This window comes from Argentina anserina, chromosome 4, assembly GCF_933775445.1.
Source record: "Argentina anserina chromosome 4, drPotAnse1.1, whole genome shotgun sequence".
Lineage (NCBI taxonomy): Eukaryota > Viridiplantae > Streptophyta > Magnoliopsida > Rosales > Rosaceae > Argentina > Argentina anserina.
In genome coordinates, this window is record NC_065875.1 from 6,959,353 (window position 1) to 6,980,338 (window position 20,986).

At 37.7% G+C, this 20,986-nt stretch overlaps 2 protein-coding genes across 3 annotated transcripts; both read right to left on the minus strand.

Annotated features, from left to right (window-relative positions):
- Nucleotides 1-14,047: 14,047 nt before the first annotated feature.
- LOC126792104 (uncharacterized) lies at nt 14,048-14,631 on the minus strand. The gene has a single exon (XM_050518593.1). The coding sequence runs from the start codon at nt 14,615-14,617 to the stop codon at nt 14,048-14,050; it is 570 nt and encodes a 189-aa protein (XP_050374550.1). The 5' UTR covers nt 14,618-14,631.
- A 1,141-nt stretch (nt 14,632-15,772) lies between these two features.
- On the minus strand, nt 15,773-20,622 carry LOC126790580 (uncharacterized). 2 transcript variants are annotated; one of them, XM_050516880.1, is made up of 16 exons: nt 20,512-20,622; nt 20,406-20,434; nt 20,189-20,300; nt 19,982-20,079; nt 19,690-19,786; nt 19,518-19,607; nt 19,356-19,418; nt 19,164-19,238; nt 19,012-19,080; nt 18,851-18,928; nt 17,888-17,998; nt 17,719-17,796; nt 17,510-17,629; nt 16,687-16,730; nt 16,561-16,589; nt 15,773-16,041 (listed from the first exon to the last, which is right to left on the minus strand). In XM_050516880.1, the coding sequence occupies exons 1-16, from the start codon at nt 20,542-20,544 to the stop codon at nt 16,028-16,030; spliced, it is 1,140 nt and encodes a 379-aa protein (XP_050372837.1). In that variant the 5' UTR covers nt 20,545-20,622; the 3' UTR covers nt 15,773-16,027. The 2 variants fall into 2 exon arrangements, with proteins under 2 accessions (XP_050372837.1, XP_050372835.1); XM_050516878.1 differs by having other exon boundaries at nt 16,562-16,619.
- Between the last annotated feature and the right edge of the window lie 364 nt (nt 20,623-20,986).

Below are 20,986 nucleotides of genomic sequence, written 5' to 3' on the forward strand. Positions count from 1 at the left end.
CTACATTTGAAAATTATATACCATAATTAGGCTTGATTTATATTTCTCTTCATGCACAGCATAAAGTCCACTTAATTTCACACTCATCAACAAAAGTTCAACCAACTACCATAATTACTAAAAACTTTACTAACCTCCTGGCATATTTGAGCAAAGTGTGTTCACTCAGTATTATGAGCTAGTCCATGCATCTCCCAGTTGATAGAGTTTCTAGTTGATATCGGCTGCAATATAAAGCCAAATGTTGTGAAGCAATATTAACCTTAATCGATCTAAAGTAAAGGTAGGTGTCTCTAGTACTTGAGCATCCTCACACCTCCAGTAAGCAATCAGGTCAGCTCAGGCCATTGCTCAATCACAATATGTGGAGCCAGTGGAGGACATTTGTTTATAAGATCTGGATCATCCTTGTTCTTCTCAAAGTAGGTAAGCTTTGTCTTGCTTTCATGATCCTTCCACAAATTATTGCAAGTTTTCAAACATATAGTTTTATTTTCATCTGGAACACTTATCAAAATTTTCTACAAAATATTTAAAAATTAGAAAACAGAGATACCAAAATGTAAGTTCTAATAAATTTAGGCATATATATATATACTTGAACTTCCTTGCATATCTCCTCTTTCTTTCTGATCAACAGACTTCCAATCTAAGATGGTCAGGGAATCCTTTGCACATCTCATACAATTTTCCCAATTGCCCTTTGAATTAGTCTGCCCTAGGTCCCATTGGTTAGAAGGACAAATCAAAGAGAACTTCGACCTTTTTTTCCTGATTTCCACTCAGAAATACCCTTGATGTGACCTCTGTCATTTGCAGCATTAGCTTCTACTTTCATTTCTGAAAGAAAAAATGCAACTACTTTAGGTACGCACTCTAAAAACTATGTTGTTAATCAGCCGATAATATGGCATGATATAGTTAGAAAGTTGAATACCTGCTTCTTCAACTAGTACTATCATGGTGGCACTACTAGTTGTAGTGGATGCGACAGTGGAGGAGGGGGTGGTGCTGAAGGTAGTTGTGGAAGTTGTGTTTGTGATGATGTTGTGGAGGAGGTGCTACTTCCAATTGTACCATATGCATTTAATCTTACTGCCTCAGCCATGGTTTGTGGTCGGATAATCTTTCTCCTCTTCATAATGAACTTAAACAATAAAAAGAAGATGAATAAGTCACAAATCGTATGATTTAACAAATCTTACATAATCAAATAATCATAGATAATCAAAAATTGAAATTGTCATCAACAGAATAATACACAAATCAAGTTGGAACATATGCACAAAAAACCCAATGTTGATATTGGTCTTACATACAAGAGGAAAATCCTCAATAGTACAGTTGTAGAAATCATCACTTGTCACATATGATGTCAATCCAGAAAAAAAACATAACATATCAACAAAAAAAAGACCATAATCACATAACAGTGAACATATATTATTCACTCATCCACTTCCATCGGACTTGAACCACCAAGCCATGTATTCTTCTTTGTTTGTACATGAGTTAAGTCTCTTGCAGGCATCCTGGCAACATTTAACCAGTCTTTCCCTGAAGGGTCTAGAGCATACCAAACTTGATGAGCTTGTGATGCTAAGATGAAGGGTTCATCCCCTATTTTGTCATTCTTGTACAACAAACGATTGAAATTCACTAAAGGGAACTTAAAGCTATCAAACTTTATGCATGTACGTGGATTAACTCAGTCACACTTAGAACATACTTGATATCAATGGAAATATGTGACTTTGATAATGTCAGTTAATCTCCCATAGTATGGTAAAGACTCATCATTATCTTGTATTAGGGATACACCACTATTCTGTGTAGTATGGTGACTATCAAGACTCTTCACATGAAACATAAAACCATTAACTTTATAAGAATTGAACATCTTTACTGTTGGCATAAGAGAATTAGATAAAGTAACTATTTCATCCGATAACATAACACTTGATGATTGTTACAAACTCCCAATCTGATTTGGGTAAACATGTAGTTAAAATTATTAATTGTCCACTTGTACTATAAAAGCATATTTACCACTTGTACTCCACCCAATAAGTTGGCATAAGCAAGGAAATCATTAATTGTTCAAAACAAAGCAGCAAGCATTTGAAACATTTCATTGCTAAATGAATCAAATGTTCCATCTTTGTACAACTCTTTCATTTCATTGATGATGTTTCTACACCATCAATGTTGTCTCAAGTCCTTTAGGGCCATCAATAAGAACTAACGTATATTTGAAGGGCTGCTTCATGCACATCAATGGTGGTAAATTATAGGGAACCAAGATGATAGGTCAGGTACTATGAATTATGTATTTAGTCCTGAATGGATTGAATCCATCTGATGCCAACCCAAGCCTTACATTGTGAATGTCTGCTGAAAAAGTTGTGTTTTTCTCATCAAAAATTTTCCACACAAGAGAATCAACAGGATGTCTAAACACTCTATCATTGGTTTTTTCCTCTCCATGCCACCTCATAAGCTTTTTGTTTGTGAACACATAAATAGCCTTGTAAACGTGGTTTAAAGGAAAATATCTCGTTTATTTGGTTGTTTTTCGTTTTATATTTGCTGCACCACCCATTGCATCACCACTAATCTCTTTCCATCGAGATGTGTTGCATACTCTACATTCATCCAAATCAATGGCATCACCTCTAAAAAACATATAACTGTTGGGGCATGCGTCTATTGTGTAGTAGGAAAACCCAAAATCTTCCACTAACTTTTGAGCTTCATAAAATGACTTAGGCAATATCGTCTCTTCAAGCATTGATTCCTCTAATATACCCAATAAAGTTTTGAAGGAGTCATCTGACCATCCATGGAGCACCTTTGCTTGCAGAAGCCTATAAATGAAAAGGTCGTGTGTTTCGTAGAACTAGGGTACAATGGAAGGCTCGCACCTTCTAGCATCTTTAACAAGTTCTTTGTAGACTCGTTAGGCCCTAAAGATGGTGCGGAAGAGTTCCCCTCCACATTATGATGATCATTAACATTTCTATTACCACCTCCTAAAGCTTCCTGAACAAGTCTAACCATATCATTCTCCATATAATTTATGTTTTCATTTTGATCCACTGAATCTATACAACCAGCAACCTCACCATGCTTCTCAAATAACCTATACTTCTTGATGAAAACATTATCCCAACGATGCTACCGCACCACTAACCTTACATACATATACCTATTGTCCCACTTCCTACAAGGACAATATATATTTGTCCCTAAAACTCTATTGTATTAGGCAAATGTTAGAAAGTTATCTATCACATCATAATATATTTGTAAATGCTTATTTGGTAAATCTATCCACGACTTATCCATAATTATCTCAAGCAACCTTGGAGATATCTAAGCCAAATAATTATTGAGTTATGATTAGTAACTACCAAACAATCTAATGAATTTAATCAAACCATAATCATCCAATACACCTTGACAATCCATGCACACCAAATCATCTTACATTAACATGTGACTAACATAAAAACACAGAAGTTCTGATTCATTACAGTAACTACCAAACAATGTTTGCTGCTCAATGTACTCTAAGTTTTTATCAATTCATGAAGTTGAGAAATATTATATCAAAGCCAATATTATATCTAATTATTCACAAAAATATTCATACACATCTAGTTCTAAATACTTCTGATATACTAATCATACACAGAAGACCAAATATCTAGTTCTAGCTCTTCGAGTCCCCTACACAGTTATATTTCCTTTTCCAAATGATTTAGAAAGTGGTAGTACTGTATTATTGTATATAAGAGTACACTATTTATACATTAAAAAAAGTACACTATTTGTTAGTACAAGTTATAAAAAAATTTAACAGACAATGAGTTGTTGTTATCAGTGATCGATAAAGCTAACTAATAAGCATCATAACCTTTTTTTTATTTGTGAATGCTTATTACATTATTTATAAGAGGGGGTTCCATTTGCACCTCCCCAATTACTTTGTACACCTCCTTTGATTTTTATAACTTTATTTTTCCTGTTTTACCCTCTTAACACATCACCTCTGTGATTTTATCAAATTCTTCTGAAACCAAATTTTCCTTGATTATTGTTAAGCCCAACCTCTGTAAATACGCTTCCATAAACTAAAACTTCCTGGTTTAATTCAATTTTTTCTTAACTTTTAAGTTCTTGCCTTGATTTTGAGATACTAGGTGCATTGCAAATTAATCTCAAGTCCTTATGTTCAAGATTTTGATATGGAAAAGTTTAATGGGAAATGGTTAATTATTAGTGGCTTGAATCCTGTTACAGGTATTATATATTGATGATTTTGATTGCCAAGTGCACGAATTCAAACAAGTTTTGGCAGACTTGTAGGAAATTTATTTTGGAAAATAAGAACCCTAGCTTGTTTATCAGAAGTTCTGCAAGATGAAAGCCCATCAGAGATTCTATCGAATCACCACAATATGACCAATAATTATCTAGGATAATCAAACCAAGCAAGGTTTAGGTAAAGATGGAAAGATATGGTTTTTAAGTGAAAGCATGCCAAAAGATAAGGATATGGAACTAGAGCTCTTCTATTCCAATAGGAACATCAATCACAGTCCATGTGTTTTATTAATTAGTTGTTTTCATTTTGTTAAAAGGTAAAATAGGAATAGTAAGTTTACAAAAATTAAATGAGGTATACGTAATAATTAGGGAGGTGCAATATAATCCCCTATGTATAACTAACCGGTAAAAATACCTCATGACCCACTCATGCTCTACTTGAAAACCTTACCTTGACCATTTCCTCCATCAATTAGATATTCAACGAAATTGTATCTTATATGTGTTATAAATCACATAATTATGTGGCAGTCCACATAATCATTTGGTGTCACATGCAATATTCACTATCTAATTATCTATATATCTAATTATCTATATATTGTAAGTTTGTGAGTACCAAGCAAACTTTGTATGTGTGATCACCTAATAAACTTGTGATTGATGATCAAGTAGCTTGTAATTGCTCACCAAGTAACTTAAGTGTTCACCAAGTATGTATATCCCTATATAAAATAGGCTAGTGATGAATGTAATAACACGCCTCTCATTCCCCATTTATTGTTCTATTAATCTCTCTTCATGCTCTCTATTTCTAGCAAATAAGTTAGCTTATTTTATTTATAACAATATGGTCATGCTATCCTGGCACTATGGGACTCCGTAGGCTTTCTAATCTCAACGTCAGATTCTAATCTCATATAAGTGCTTTTTTTGGTCAATTCATATAAGTGCTTGGTGGGGTTCTTTTGGGCTCTAGCTAGGCGGAAAATCTGGGCAGCAACGTACTCACATCTCATCGTACACATGTATCATGTATGCCTCTTCTCAGCTTACATGTGGCTTTTGCTCATTCCTTTCGAACACTACAGTATTAAGAACGAAACAGTTCTCTATCTCAAGGGGTAAATTGAATTTAATCTAAACAAACAAAACTTATAGGACATGAAACACGCAGCAAAATTAAACGAAGGAATACATATCTAATATATATATATATATATATATAATTGATTGGAACAATCAGATAATCCGTAGGCATTAAATGGTAGTATTTGGAGGTGTTTAAGATTTTAACTCTGGACAAGTACATAAATAATTAAGACTATTAAGAACATGCATGTTTTCATGTGTGTGTATGACTAGTGACTACGCGTTGCTAGCTTAGATGGTGCGCGCAACCATGGCAGCTGTGCAACTAGGACGAAGACGTAAATAAGAACATGCCTTCATTTCCCCAGAACGATTATATATAACCTTAATATTCATAGTAGTAATACTAACCATAGGCTGCAAAGTTATACAGAGAGTTTCCCCAGAAACCACACCATGTAAAATTCTAAAGACGGAAAGCTTAAACTGCAGCGCGGCTCGGGGTCCTCTTGCGTGGTCTGAGTCTCTTTGTACCCACTGCAGGCTCCTCAAAATCAAATACTAATTCTTTTTCAACAGAATTAAGGCATTCTTCGGCTTCAGCTGATTTCAGATGCCTCCGGCCACTCTCCTTCTTATCGTTGTTATCGATATACTGATGATCCTCATGATCTTTCACATTACATTTCCTTGGCCTTCCTCTCTTTCTCATGATCATGTGTTGGTTCCTCGAATTTAGACTGCTATAATCTTCGATGCTGTATGCAGTCTCGTCCTTCTGCAGGTCCATATCCATATATCTGTAATATAACTATGAGTCCAGTCTCCACAACACATATGTACGTACAATATATACATGATCAATTTCGGTCACAGATGAAGTTATTATATCTAGCTACAAGGCCAGAAGCAGTTGAAAGCTGTAAATGTTACAGGTTGCAAAACCCTAAAACTGGAAATGAAGAGCTTTTGAATACATACTTTTTCTCCACTCACTAATCAGATGTATGCATAGTTTGATTATCTAACCAAAAATAAAACAGACATATTTAGTTATAGGCAAGGATGAAATTAAAACCCAAGGATGATTATCATGCACTATATATCAAATGGTGGTTTGAAAATGCTATCTACGAATATAGATATTTCGATATACAGCTAAGCTATTGATTATTATAGCTGAGAAAGTATGATCGAGTTTAATTTCGCCTTCAATTTGGTTTGTATCTACACCATTAATTATCATGCACATGCACCTTCTGCAGACCCCGTAAAAGGATAGAGGACAAGGACAAGCATTTGGTTGCATTTACGTAATTAACCTGTTTATATGACACCACATTAAATTTGATATAAAATTTATGTAGAGATCGAGTGTGGAGCTGTAGATGACTTATTGACAACTGGGGAAAGGTAAACACAGACGAAGTGTAAGAGATTCACGAAGCACTTGAGACGAGCCATTAACCAAGTCATGTCTATGCATGATAACATTTTCTGTTGATGTCGCAATGAATTCACATAGATTTTTTAGGAACATAACAAAAAATATTTTACTAATTTTGCAGATGCAGAAATCCTGTAGATCAGTATATGAACCGAGCACGTGATTTTGAAAATTATCTGGGGTTCCGAATTGTGAACTGAATCAACTTATAGTAATAAGTTGTCATTGAGGAGTTCAATACTCGAACATCACTCATGTGTAACAATCGTAAATATTATTTATTGTTACGTGAAGGATTAATCGTACACTCGTACGTACGTGGGGGGGGGGGGGGCAGCAGCGGCGCCAGAGCAGCAGTCGGCGACGTCGGGAAGGCAGCGACGATGTCAGAGAGGGCCGGAGGACAGTTGTGTTGTCAGCTTCTGGTGTCTCAATCTCTTGAGTGATGACCTCTGGTGGTGCCTATGTGGCTGACACATTGGTAATCTCAACGGAACCTGTTACCACATCGACTGGTTCACTTGTCTCCCCCTCTCCATGATATAGCTCTTCAAAATATGAATTCTCCCCCTGAAGAACAGCATCAGAAGAGGAAAAATAACTCATGTCCTCAAAAAAGGTAACATCCATAGTGACATAGTACTTCCGGGTAGGGGGATGATAGCACCGGTACCCTTTCTGTGCTTTTGTTCCTGCCTCCTCTACAGTTTTTTCTTTTCCATGGGTTCTGGACACGAAGCTGATGGTTCTCAGACCTCTGATATTCCGACATTCGAAGTATCTGTTAAGGGTTCTGACAGTGGTTCCTTTGGAGGCGCCAAACTAAACGGCACCAATTTCCGTAAATGGAAACGACTCATGACTGCTCATCTTCAAGGCATGCATAAAATGGGACATGTCACCGGCGTCACTAAGGCTCCTAGTCCTACGAATATTGTTGCCTACACTAAATGGGACGACGACGATGGTCTTGTCATGTCTGTCTTGTGGAAAGCTATGAATGATGAGATAATTGATCTGGTGGAGGCCTGTCCCACTGCACAGGCAATATGGGAGACACTAGCCGGCTTATATACTAATGACTCTGATTTCATACAGGTTCATGAGTTAATGTGCACAGCTTTAGCCATTCACGAGGATGGGCAACCGATGGCGCACTATTTCAACAAACTGAAGAATATTTGGGCTGAGATTGATGTGAAACAACCTTGCATGATTAAAAATCAAGAGGATATTGTTTGGTACCAAAAGGAGAAGGAGCTTGAACGAGTTCACCATTTCCTAAAAGGCCTTGATGCCAAACATACCAGTGCGAAAGGCGAACTGCTCCGAATGACCGAACCACCTAGCCTACTCACAGCTTTCACCTATATCCAAAAGGATGAGTCTCAGTAGGAGAGTATTCTTCAGGCACCGGCTGTAGTTTCCAGTCTCACTGTCCATGCTCGTTCTCCAGCACCACCCCTTATGCAAGTCACCTCCGCTCCTTTTCATCGACAAGGACCACCACCAGGCTTCGGGAATCAGCCCTGCCCTCCTTGCTCTTTTTGTCATGATACCAACCATGCTCGTGCGACCTGTTGGAAATTATATCCACACCTTAGGTCTAAACGGCCTAATCATCGTCCACAGCCAAAGGCCGCTCTTCAATTAGTTCCAGAACCAGATATCTATGGTGTGGTTGGGCATGATCATCATACTACTGGAGGAGCACCTACAGCCTCCATCGTTGGCCGTGGTCAAATTGGTATGGCGTTCAATATTTCTCACTCTGTTAGTTTTGATACATGGATTATTGACTCTGGTGCATCTGATCATATAACTTATGAAAAATCTTATTTTACCGTATTGTCCCCTCCACCTGTACCCTATGTTACTAATGCTAATGGTGAGGCATTCCCGGTGTTAGGGACATGGTCCGTTCGTATTACTCCCACCATAGAACTTCATAATGTACTCTATGTCCCTGCTTTATCACATCATTTGATATATGTTCCCCAATTGAATGCTGACGCCCAGTGCTCTGTGACTTTTTTTCCTATGTATGTGATATTTCAGGATCTTCTCACCGGACGGGTAATTGGTCGGGGGTATCTGAGGGGCCGGTTGTTTCATTTGGATCTGACATACGCCGGGGAAAAACCAGGGGGACAGTCTCGGACCGCTTTACTCTCCACTTCTGACAAACTAAGTGAAGTTTGGTTATGGCATCGTCGCTTAGGGCATCCATCTTTTAGTGTTATGAAAACATCCATGCCTTCTTTGTTTATTAGTGTGGACGAGTCTTTGTTATGTTGTGAGACCTGTGTTTTGGGTAAGAGTCATCGTTCTACTTATTCCCCTAGTACTTCTCCTAAAAGTTTTCTTCCTTTTGAATTAATTCATTATGATGTTTGGGGACCCTCTAAAGAGTCAACTGTATCAGGAATGCATTATTTTGTGTCTTTTATTGATGATTGCCCACGTCTTTCATGGATTGTTCTTCTTAAAACTAAAGATGAGGTTTTTTCAGCTTTTCGTGCCTTTCATGCCTCTGTCCAAACACAATATAATGTCATTATTCGAGTTCTTCGTTCTGATAATGGGAGGGAATATGTGAATAATGTTTTTCAGGAGTTCCTTAACACACACGGCATTGTTCATCAAACAACGTGTCCTTACACACCTGAGCAAAATGGAGTCTCTGAAAGAAAAAATCGTCATTTACTTGATATGGCTCGGTGTATTCTTTTTAGTGCCCACATGCCTAAATACCTTTGGGGTGATGCTGTCATTACTTCCGCCCACCTTATTAATCGTCTTCCATCTCGTCTCCTTCAGGGGAAAGTTCCATATGAGGTGTTTGCATCTCATGTCTCATTACCCTCTTTTCATAATCTTCCTGCCCGTGTTTTTGGTTGTGTTGCTTTTGTTCATCTTCCCCAACATTAGCGTTCTAAGTTGGATCTCCAGGCAGTTAAATGTGTGTTTGTTGGGTACGGAATACATCAGAAAGGGTACCGGTGCTATCATCCCCCTACCCGGAAGTACTATGTCACTATGTATGTTACCTTTTTTGAGGACATGAGTTATTTTTCCTCTTCTTATGATGTTCTTCAGGGGGAGAATTCATATTTTGAAGAGCTATATCATGCAGAGGGGGAGACAAGTGAACCAGTCGATGTGGTAACAGGTTCCGTTGAGATTACCAATGTGTCAGCCACACAGGCACCACCAGAGGTCATCACTCAAGAGATTGAGACACCAGAAGCTGACAACGCAACTGCCCCTCATGTCTCCCGTATCACTGTTTATACCCCTGACCAATGCTCTCCTGGTACAAAAGATCACTTATCTGAGGTTAGTCATTCTATTAGGGCTAATAGTAGACAATATGTTTTACCAAATAGGTCTACTCGGGGTAAACCAACAAAAAAATATGAACCTACCCTTCAGACTAAAGCCAAGTATCCGGTGGCAAATTTTATATCAACCAAAAGATTATCTAAGTCATATGAGTCATTTGTGAATCAAATATCTACTGTATCAATACCTAACAAAGTGCAGGATGCATTGGGAGATCCAAAATGGAGGAAAGCAATGGAGGAAGAGATGGAAGCATTACAAAAAAACAATACTTGGGAACTTGTACCTCCACCATATGGCAAGAAGACTGTAGGATGTCATTGGGTATTTACAGTGAAGCATAATCTAGATGGGTCAGTAAACCGGTATAAAGCACGCCTAGTAGCGAAGGGGTTCACCCAGACATATGGCATAGACTATGATGAGACATTTGCACCTGTTGCGAAGATAAACACCATCCGAGTATTGCTCTCTATCGCTGCTAACTTAAACTGGCCACTTAGGCAGTTTGATGTTAAAAATGCATTCCTTCATGGAGAACTAACAGAGGAAGTATACATGGATCTTCCGCCTGGATATGTGGCCGCTTCTCCAACTACCTCTGTATGCATATTGAGAAAGTCTTTGTATGGTCTTAAACAATCACCTCGTGCTTGGTTCGGAAGATTCTCACAATTCATGAGAAAAATTGGCTACAGACATAGTAATTCAGACCACACGTTATTTCTCAAACATCAACAAAAGAAGGTAACAGCCCTGATTATATATGTTGATGATATGGTAGTTACTGGGAATGATATTGTTGAGGTAGATAGATTACAGAAACAGTTTGCCAAAGAGTTTGAGATGAAGGATCTAGGTACACTCAAGTATTTTTTTAGGCATTGAAGTAGCCTAGGGGAATGAAGGTATCTATCTCTGTCAGATGAAGTACATTCTTGATCTTCTAACAGAGACAGGTATGTTGGACTGCACTCCCATTGATACTCCTATTGAGCAGAACCATCGGTTAGCAGAGTACCCAGATCAAGTCCCTACTGACAAAACTCGTTATCAGAGGCTAGTTGGACGCCTAATTTATCTATCACATACCAGACCAGATGTTGCGTATGCAGTGAGTGTAGTAAGTCAATTCATGCATAATCCCAGTCATGACCACATGGATGCTGTTGTAAGGATTTTGAGGTATTTAAAATCAGCTCCGGGGAGAGGAGTAATGTTCTCTAATCACAATAATATCCTCGAAATTTGTGGATTCACAGATGCAGACTGGGCTGTAAATATTACATATCGAAGATCCACATCAGGGTACTTTACCTTTGTTGGAGGTAATCTTGTTACATGGAAGAGTAAGAAACAAAATGTGGTAGCACGATCTAGTGCTGAAGCAGAACACAGAGGTATGGCTCAGGGAGTGTGCGAATTGTTATGGCTTAGAAGTTTGCTACAAGATTTGGGTATTAAGCCTGAATGTGCTATGCAGCTGTACTGTGACAACAAGACAGCCATTGATATCTCCCATAATCCTGTGCAACATGATCGTACAAAACATGTGGAGGTTGATCGTCACTTTATAAAGGAGAAGCTAGACGCGAAGATCATCAGTTTTCCTTTTGTTTCTACATAAGAACAACTTGCCGATATGCTCACAAAAAGAGTGTCTAAAAAGGCCTTTTATGATTCACTTAGCAAGTTTGGCATGGTTGATATGTATGCACCAACTTGAGGGGGAGTGTCAGAGTTAGTGGAAATGCCCGTGATTCATGGAAATTAGTGGGATAGTTAGTGGAAATTAGTGGAAATTAGTAGGTAGAATAGTGCTAGAATTAGCCTATATAATGAAGTGTAATCTGTAAATGAATGGTCAAGCAATTTAATCAAACCTTTTCTAGTGCTATGTTAGTAGTTTTAAGTTTTAAGAATGATGAGGAGCTTGCATACCTATGGATGTTTATAGAGCATGTCCGTCAAATCCTCACTTTACAGGGGAAAACAATTAACATTGGTCATATACTCAAGGGTCATCATTTCGCCCACAAGGCCCGGCCAGTCAGATGAAAAGCTCATTCAAGCCTGGTCTTATGGGTATAAGGTTAGGTAAAGGGCGAGGGTTCAAAGCCTTAACCCGACCCATTAGAGCCAGGTCAAAGTCTGACATGTCCCTAAAAAGTCCGCCCGAAGACTATTTAATTCTAAAATTAATAGTTTAATATGTAGTTATTTATTAAATATGTGCATTAGTTAAATTATTACATTATATTTATTATATTTTGTACTATATTTAGTTCAATAATTACACATTCTATTTTTTTATTAATAAATATACATTACACATAAATATGATGAGCCGGACTTGGTTCATTCAAAAAACACGGGCCGAAAAAGCCCGTAAGGTCCGAGCCCATGGGTTGTCCGTTGAAACGAGGTTGCGTCTACATTGACTTAAGTCTCCGAATCAGCCTGCGTAGCTCTTTCTAATATACCCAAATGCAAAACTCAGCAATGGTTCCAGCTAAGGATTGGAAGGTGAACACCATCTTCCGAGGCCTTGAGAACCGCTTTAATCTTTCAAATGAAGTTATTGCAAATGCTTAGTGCCCGCTTCTCTAAGCATACTACAGATACGTATCACGTTTCATGTAATCTTTAGTCTATCAACATTGAGTCTGTCAACCTTCGACAGCAGATTGGAAGTTCACAAGCATTTGATCAAGTCTTTGCAAAGATTGGATTCGGCTTGCAAGCTTGTTTCATAACCTTCAAGTGGTATTTGATACCTTTTCTGGCTTATTAGTCGAACTTGACCATTACATGTTTGTTTAGATCTCTTTGAAGATCACCAAATAATGTACGTTTTTATACAAAACAGAGAGAGCTTCAGGGCACGTTTACTAACATGGAATAGAGTCAAGAATAGAATAATTGATTACGGGATAAGAAATTATGTTGTTTACTAATACGTACATATGAGGATTAAAATAAATGTGGGTCCCACCACCTTATTAATAATCGATTCTTGACAAAACGTCTAACCACATATATTCTACATGAGTACTTAAGGTCAGTTCTTCTATTTCTCTAATAATATTCTCTAATTTGTTTTCTTTTACTTACATACTTTATGGTCAATTGGTAAAATCTAGTTAGAATTAGATTTGTCTTATTGGGTGTTAAAGGAAAAGAAAATTAGTGTAGTGACATTTTTATGTCATTCTACACTGTATTAATAAAGCAAGAAAGAGAGTTAACATGTTGACTAGTTAAATTATTTAACTACCTAAATTGTCCGGGCTTTTTAAACTCCAAAATCTATCTGACTATGATTTGTATGATGTGATTGTGATTTGGAAAATATAAAAGTGAACAGAAAAAAATAGAATGAGATAAAGAAGGAGAAACATAACTATTCACTATGTATCTGTTTTTTTTTCTTGTAATTTCTGTTAGAAGAAAAAGAACTAAATATAACACACAGGGTGTGTCATAAGGTTAGTATATATAGGGTATTTCAGTGATCAAATTAATTTTAATTCTAATTCTGATGGTAAGTAAACAACATCAATCATAATTAGTATTGTTTATGTTTTAATTCCATGTTGACTGCCAATAGAATTAAAATCTCCACATTCAAATCCATTATGTTTCATATTTCATTCATGATGAGTGTCATTCCAAGTTAGTAAACGTGCAATCAAGTTTGTTGCAGTCTACAAAAGAATGAATATTGTATCAACGAATATATAAATATATGTCATAATATGTAAATAATGTAATACGTACAGAAGTTAAGAATTTGACCTAAAACATATATTCCTACGTACATGTATGATATCAAACTCGCCTTGCAATGCTAATCAGAACAGAGCTAAAATTCCAAGGACTACAGCTGAAATGAGCAGCAGCGTTACTACTGAAGGACTCCCTTGCTGGAGTACTCCGCAAACTTGACCACTCCCTAGAGAGTCGACCTTTTGAGAACGACAGCGAAGATGAGGATGAAGAGCTTGAGTTCCGTGGTGAAGTTGATGCCATGTATTCAGAATCGGAGCTACAGAAGTCGAACATATCAAACTTATCTGATCCCCCATCAACATTATTAGCGACAGTAATATTCTTGCTGTTTTTATTTTTCTTGCTTTTTCTCCAAAATCTAAGCCTTGGCCTTGTTTGAGGCTTAGATTGTTGAACATCAATGCATGGCTTGGGTAGTCCTAAGCTGATCACTGCCGGAGGAGGTGTTAGTGGTGCAATTGCTTCTGCTTTAGGTGGATTCCTGGGTGTTCCTGGCTGCTTTTCCCAATTGAATGGAACTCCTTCTGTGCTTCTGCAGTAATAAATACGAGAAGAGCAACCCACCGAGGAATTTTTCGACAAATTTCTGTTGAACAAAACCTCATCCATTTCAGTTGTTTCTGGTTTCGATTCTCAGTATCAATGTGTTTCACAGTTGGGTTTTCAAGGTATTTGAAGAAATGATATGGGAGTTTCAAGTCTCTGAGAGGTACTCTTTATACATGCAGAGATGGATTTGAAATCCCGGGATCAAAGGCATGTGATGGTCGCTTGGGGTGCATGATCCCTTTGTTTTGTAAAGCATCATAGATTTACTTGTGACTTTGTTACTTCTACTTTGAGCGACTTGCATTCATGTCCTATACTTGTAATGGGCAAGTAAATGATGTGGAAAAAGGGGTATGACTATCTTTGTTCTTAAGGTTACGTTAAGCGTTGATTAATTCTGGGTCGTTTGGCCGGCCTTTGTTGAATGTGCAAATCACCAAATCCTTAAGACAAGTAGTGCACCTTTGCTTCTTATTTAGCAAATCTATGCAAATGGGAGAACCTACACATAAAATGAACCAGCCAATGGGATCAGTTATTGCCAACCACCAATGTTGCAAACCCTAGAAGGTTCGAGCAGTACCATATTATAGTTAGTCAACTGACCAGAAATGAGAAATGCAAGCCATGTCTCTTATAGAAAATATTGGGTAACATTTGGAGGGCTTGGATTCAGTGAATCCAACCTATTAAGCTGACTTTATTCTTGTGTTTTCCAGACAATTATATATGATCCATCATATTAATAAAATGAAATTAGAGGGATGAAAATTATCAAGTCTAATCATATACAAACGACCCGATTGCTAACACTTATGTACTACACATGTGCAAACCTCTGTCTTCCCATAAACCTCTCCGCTAATGAAGGTGATGACCAAACTTAACGTGCTTAAAGTTTATTAAGCAGCAACCATGAAAATAAAAGAAACAAAATTAACAAGTTGATGGAAACTAAGTATCCGCAACCACGTCTAACATTCTCACCAAAAAAAAATGATAATAAGACTAGACATTCTTAAGTTGAGCAAAGAAGATTTAAACTCATAACTAGCTCATTAATCTACTCAATAAGACAATCCACAACAATTCTGCATGGGAAGATTGTTTGTGAGGTCCTGAAGGGAAGAACATAGGTTGGAAATGGAAAACGTAGGGATGCAGAGAGGTCTACTAGAGCACATCCACAAAGCAAACAATTGAATAGATAAGGGATAAACTAACTCAATTCTAAGAGACGAAATTCAACTAAATTTGAAGCATGGTTCATAAGAAGCTAGTTCATAATTACATTGACAAGACAGACTAAATGCCTTCTAGGTTTTACCAACTGAACACGACGTTCAGAATAATCTTGGTCAGAATACATCATACAATAGCTTAAGATGCTAGCTGCCATTCATCTCAGCATACAGCGAATTTCAAATCATCTTGAGACATATGCTAAACAATTCAGTGTCATCATGCTTGTTAGTTTCTTACCCCTGAACAATAATCACCAAACAAATCATATAAGATCCTTACTGCATTGTACTTTCGAAGTACTTGACAGTTTCATACAAAAACAGCCACAAACAGACTTCCATGATACCCCAACTAAAAGCAGTCGTGACTTGAGACCCTACTGTCTAATCATCTACTCATAGAAAGAAAACGTTAGCTATTGCAGCTCAAGCTCATCCACACCATCAAAAATGCTGATTGACATCTTGTTTTTTTTTTTGTGTTAATATATAAGGTTATCAAGATTCAAAGAGCTGGGCAATTGATACGGAAAATGGCAAAATTGCATAACTGTCCAAGACAGATATGAATATGAACCTAAACCACCATTTTCAAATCAAAATCACATGAGATATTCATTCAAATCATGATGCAAGAGCATAATTTTTTAATATTATAAACTCAAAATTGGACACACTGGAAGCTGAATCTCATTAACATCCAAAAATCACAAAAACTGGCACATATGCATATATATTATGATTAATATCTGATTCATACCTCCACAGGTGACGAAGTGATAGATTCCCTGCCCAAATTTAAATGGCCATTCAAACTCCTGCATGATAGTTATAACGATATAAATATCTACTTCTCTAAAAGAATAGAAGGGAGAAGTGGAATACCTTTGCCTCTCAGATTTGGTAAATTGTTTATTCATTAATTTTTCCTGCATAAAACCATTCACCATATTTATAACCCAATTCAATAAAGGTTCAACTTCCATCAGTGCACTACTTGAAATGACAGGGTTCCCTTTCATTCAGTATAAGTGCAGTGACTGCAGTCCACATATACAAACTGGCATAAATTGTCAAGGAATATGTTTTAAGGAGTGCCTAAACACATCAACTATTTAGAAATTCTTTTTCGAGTGATTTTTGTAAGGAGATTTTAACCTTACAAAAAAAAAACAGGGAGAGGAGCGTATGAGAACATAAGAAAGATGAGAACCCGGTCCTCCAGAGCAGTTTTCTACTAAAATCTAAAAGACCAATACAGCATCCATCCAGTCAAGATGAACAATAAAAGGCTGTCTGTCAACAGAAAAGAGACTTCCATTGTAATAAATTGTTTCAGTACCCCTCCAACTAAACAACCACTAAAAGGGCCATCACTTCCCAACCACTAAGAGTAATGTAGCCATCTTTCCCACCCCTACCACACAGATAAACTGTCGGCCAGTATAAAATTTTCTTGCAAAACCTCATCACGCCAAACAAAGGCAACAATCTTCTTATAATTTGACTATTCAATAATTAGAAGACTACAATGATTTAATGCTTTTTAACTAAACCTCATTGTGGGTGGACCAACAGGTAGTCTTTAGATGACAACATCATCTGAAGAGATGGATTATACACACAAATGTAAATATATATAAAGGATGAAGTGCACTAAAATTTATAGTCATCATATTTTGTAACGCGAGTAAGAAGAGCACAAGACCTGCTCTTGGATTATGCTCCTCGCCTCAACTAGTTGAGCTTCAAGCTCAAGCTCCCTCTCAGTTGCCTCGGACGTAACCTCGGCTTCCTTTTGTGCGTCTTGCAATTGACCCATCCGCTCCTTCAAATTCCATGTAAATACAAAAACTTAATTATTCGCTTTTTTACAACAGTTAAATCATGACATGAGGCAAATGGAAAATAAATTACCTTTATCGAAGCCATCTTATTTCGAAGACTTTCTTCTATTTGATTTCTGGCCATGTGAAAGGGCAAGTCAAGAACATCCTGCAAGAGAGTACAGATGGTAATAACTAACAAGCATAACAATTGAACAGTAAGAAACTTCCTGCATACATGACTTATAAAAACACCATACCGTCCTTCCACCGAATGGAGACTGTGTGTGGTCAGTTTCAGCCCGTTCATTGGCAGCCAGAGACTGCTTGGACTGCCCGTTTGGCTGATTAATGAAATCACGCATATCCAGCTGTAAGAAAAACCGGTCTATAACTTTATAACCATTGACACATAAAGAAACAAGAACTAAAATCATCTCAGCATATAATAAATGACTAGCATGAATAACAAAAAAAAAAATCATGGTTGGAGAAACACAGAATAAGAGAATACTAGGAGAAAAATTCCTAAGATCCTAGGTGCTTACTCAATTATGAAGTACTACTTCAGTAATTCACATGCACATATGCAACTACATTAAAAAACACACACAATGCAGTGGGACAAGGATAAGGACGAATGCCCAGATCAATGAGTTCGCCCGGCAGTTTTCAACTTTTAAGTGTTTGTTGCTATGGCCAGCATGATAGGCTATTGCACCAACTGAAAGTGTCATATAAATACATTTTCTAGTACAGTTGCTGTCAGGCTGTATGTGGCATCCACTAAATTCCTGATTTCTAACTATTTCCGAACATGACAACTTATGCATTATGAGAACAAGTGAGCAATATCATCAGAACATGATGACGAATTGACAATCCTTCGAGAAGGTCTGCTCTGTTGAATTTTTAACTCTCACAAAGATAGATCACTGTAACCATCTATGTTTATGGCAAAACTTATTATGTTTTTCCCTCCCCGCAGGAGCAGAAATATTAGACCAATTTCAATTGTGTAACTGAGAAACAAGAACTCATATCTTCAATAATACTTTCTGTGTAATAAAGTGACTTGACTAAAAGATAAACGGAATGGAGAGAAAAGCCATAGCGGTCAAGAAAAATGCTTCCAGAAACAAGATTCTGTCATGAACAATCTCCCCCCCCCCCCCCAAAAAAAAAAAAGAGATTGGTGATCATGTACACAATGATTGGATTACCTGCATTGATCGTAATAATGCCTTCAGATCAGCATTCTCTTGCATCAAATCTTGATTTTTAGCCTCATAAGCATCCACCTGCCAAAATATGAAATGCAATTGTCACACATTGGGACAGGATACATTTATAGAAAGCTAAATAAATCAACCAAGATGCGTACAATCTTTTTATAAAAATCATTATCAGTCTTCTTTCCGTTCCATGTTCCACGCTGCTGCCTCCCTTCTTTCTGTTTGAATGTAATAGTCAGGGGAAAATGAGGTGGATGAATATGAAATTGTGTGGGCCAGTAAAAATTCAGTTAATTAGTACCTGAAGCAAGTTCATTATCTCCATTCCAGATCGAGATTCCTTCTTTTTCTCCATCAACACTTGGTTTAGCCTCTCCTGATATTATTAAAGGATGACTTTTACTTTCAAACAATGTTATCAGTCGCACGAAAGCCTACTTGAAACACAAATAAATACCCAAATAGCAGAAAAGACATCTAGAACATAAAGTACCTGCAGCTTTATGTACTCCTTTTCTTTTTTCTTCATCTCATGCAATTGTTGAGTCTTAACTTGCTTTGGACACATATCACTAATACTTGTCAGGATTTGTCCACTTTCACATAATGGCACCAAAATTCAGTAAAGAAACTAAATAAAGTCCAAATGTCCAACCTGATTCCCAATGACCATCCTCTGAAACTCATCTCTCTCTTTATGTAGCTTCTCAATTTGGGACTTAAAAGCTGCTGTAGCTTTAGCTTCCTAATTACACATAAGCTCAATCAATAAATCTAAGGAAATCCACAATATATCTACTTCCCAAAAAGACATGTAATTTTCTAACCGTTCGCGTCATTGTTGCTATCTCCCTATCTTTGGTTTGTATTTGCCCCTCAAGCCGCTCAACTTTAGCTTCTAATCTCGATATGTCCGACAAGAACCTTCATAACATAAAAAGTGCAAAATAAACAAACATAAGTTATAAGTACTGGCCTGAAGACACCCTGAACCCACGACAAAGTGGGTAAACATAGCCTTACTGCACAATGTGCCGAGTAAACACATAATAAACACTAAATTAAACCCAAAATGCAACACGAAACCGCAACAGAAAACCTTCCAGAATAGAATCATACCGCTGCCTCTGCTCATTAGCAGAGTCTCGAAACTCTACATCACGCTGTCTCTGCTGAATCAAGGAATACATACAATTGCAAGTCCGAGCCACCGAAACCTACCAATTGCCAGCACACAAAATCAAATTTATTTACTAGATAAACACAATAGACAAGAACACTACTGAAATTTGCACCATTAAAAGTTCGAAAACAGCCAAAACGCACCGGATCATTGGCGAAGAGATCAAGCGAAGCCGGGAATCCGAACGTAACAAGCGTCTGGTTCAAGTACTTGATACAGTGGTCCAAATTCCCCACATCCGCAAACGCGTACTCTCTGAAACCCAAACAAAAACCCTAGAAATTCAACATATTTACAACAGATACACACAATGCGGAGATGTAATCGAACTCGGAACCCTAGAGATGGTGAGTCACTGACCCGATTGCGAAGGCGGACTGCGGAGAAGGCTGTTTAAAGAGGGACAAAGAGAGGTTAGAGAGAGAAAATGGAAGCGGAGGTTAGAGAGAGAGAAATAGAAGAGTACTCTGAGATCGAAGTCTGAATCGTTCGCCGGCATTCTTCTCGAAGAAGATCACAGTCTCTTTGGGAGTAGATAGATCTGTGGCGGTGGTGCTCAGACTCCGAAAGCTTTCAAATTTTGATGGACTGACTCGTCGGGTGGTTTAGGCAACAGTGTCACAGTTCCCGTGTGTGAAGGTGCAGGGGTGTTTGGTGAGGAAGCGGACGGGACTGGCGGGGTTTGAGTTTGGTCAAATCGTTGGGGTGGCGTGGCGGGGTGTGATTGGGGAGTGGTGGTTAAAAGCGGTTTTGGGGAAGTAGAGAATTTGAAGTGGATGTGGCGCCAGATGCCAAGAAAGGGTGAGGAAAGTGATGGTTGTGGACCACACGGGTATTGATTAAAGTACCCTCCTTCAGTCCTTCCTAAATTTTTCATTCATGAGCAGGAAAACAAAAACGAGAGTTTCTGAGTTTTGACGATGGTTTCAGATTTCCTAGCG

Bases quoted from the DNA above. Each gene is read 5' to 3' on its own strand.
- LOC126792104 (XM_050518593.1), bottom strand. From the start codon at position 14,617: ATGGATGAGGTTTTGTTCAACAGAAATTTGTCGAAAAATTCCTCGGTG.
- LOC126790580 (XM_050516878.1), bottom strand. From the start codon at position 20,544: ATGCCGGCGAACGATTCAGACTTCGATCTCAGA. The intron at 20,435-20,511 runs GTACTCTTCTAT...CTCTTTAAACAG, and splicing joins ATTCAGACTTCGATCTCAGA to CCTTCTCCGCAGTCCGCCTT. The intron at 19,787-19,981 runs GTATGATTCTAT...TATGTTATGAAG, and splicing joins GCTAATGAGCAGAGGCAGCG to GTTCTTGTCGGACATATCGA.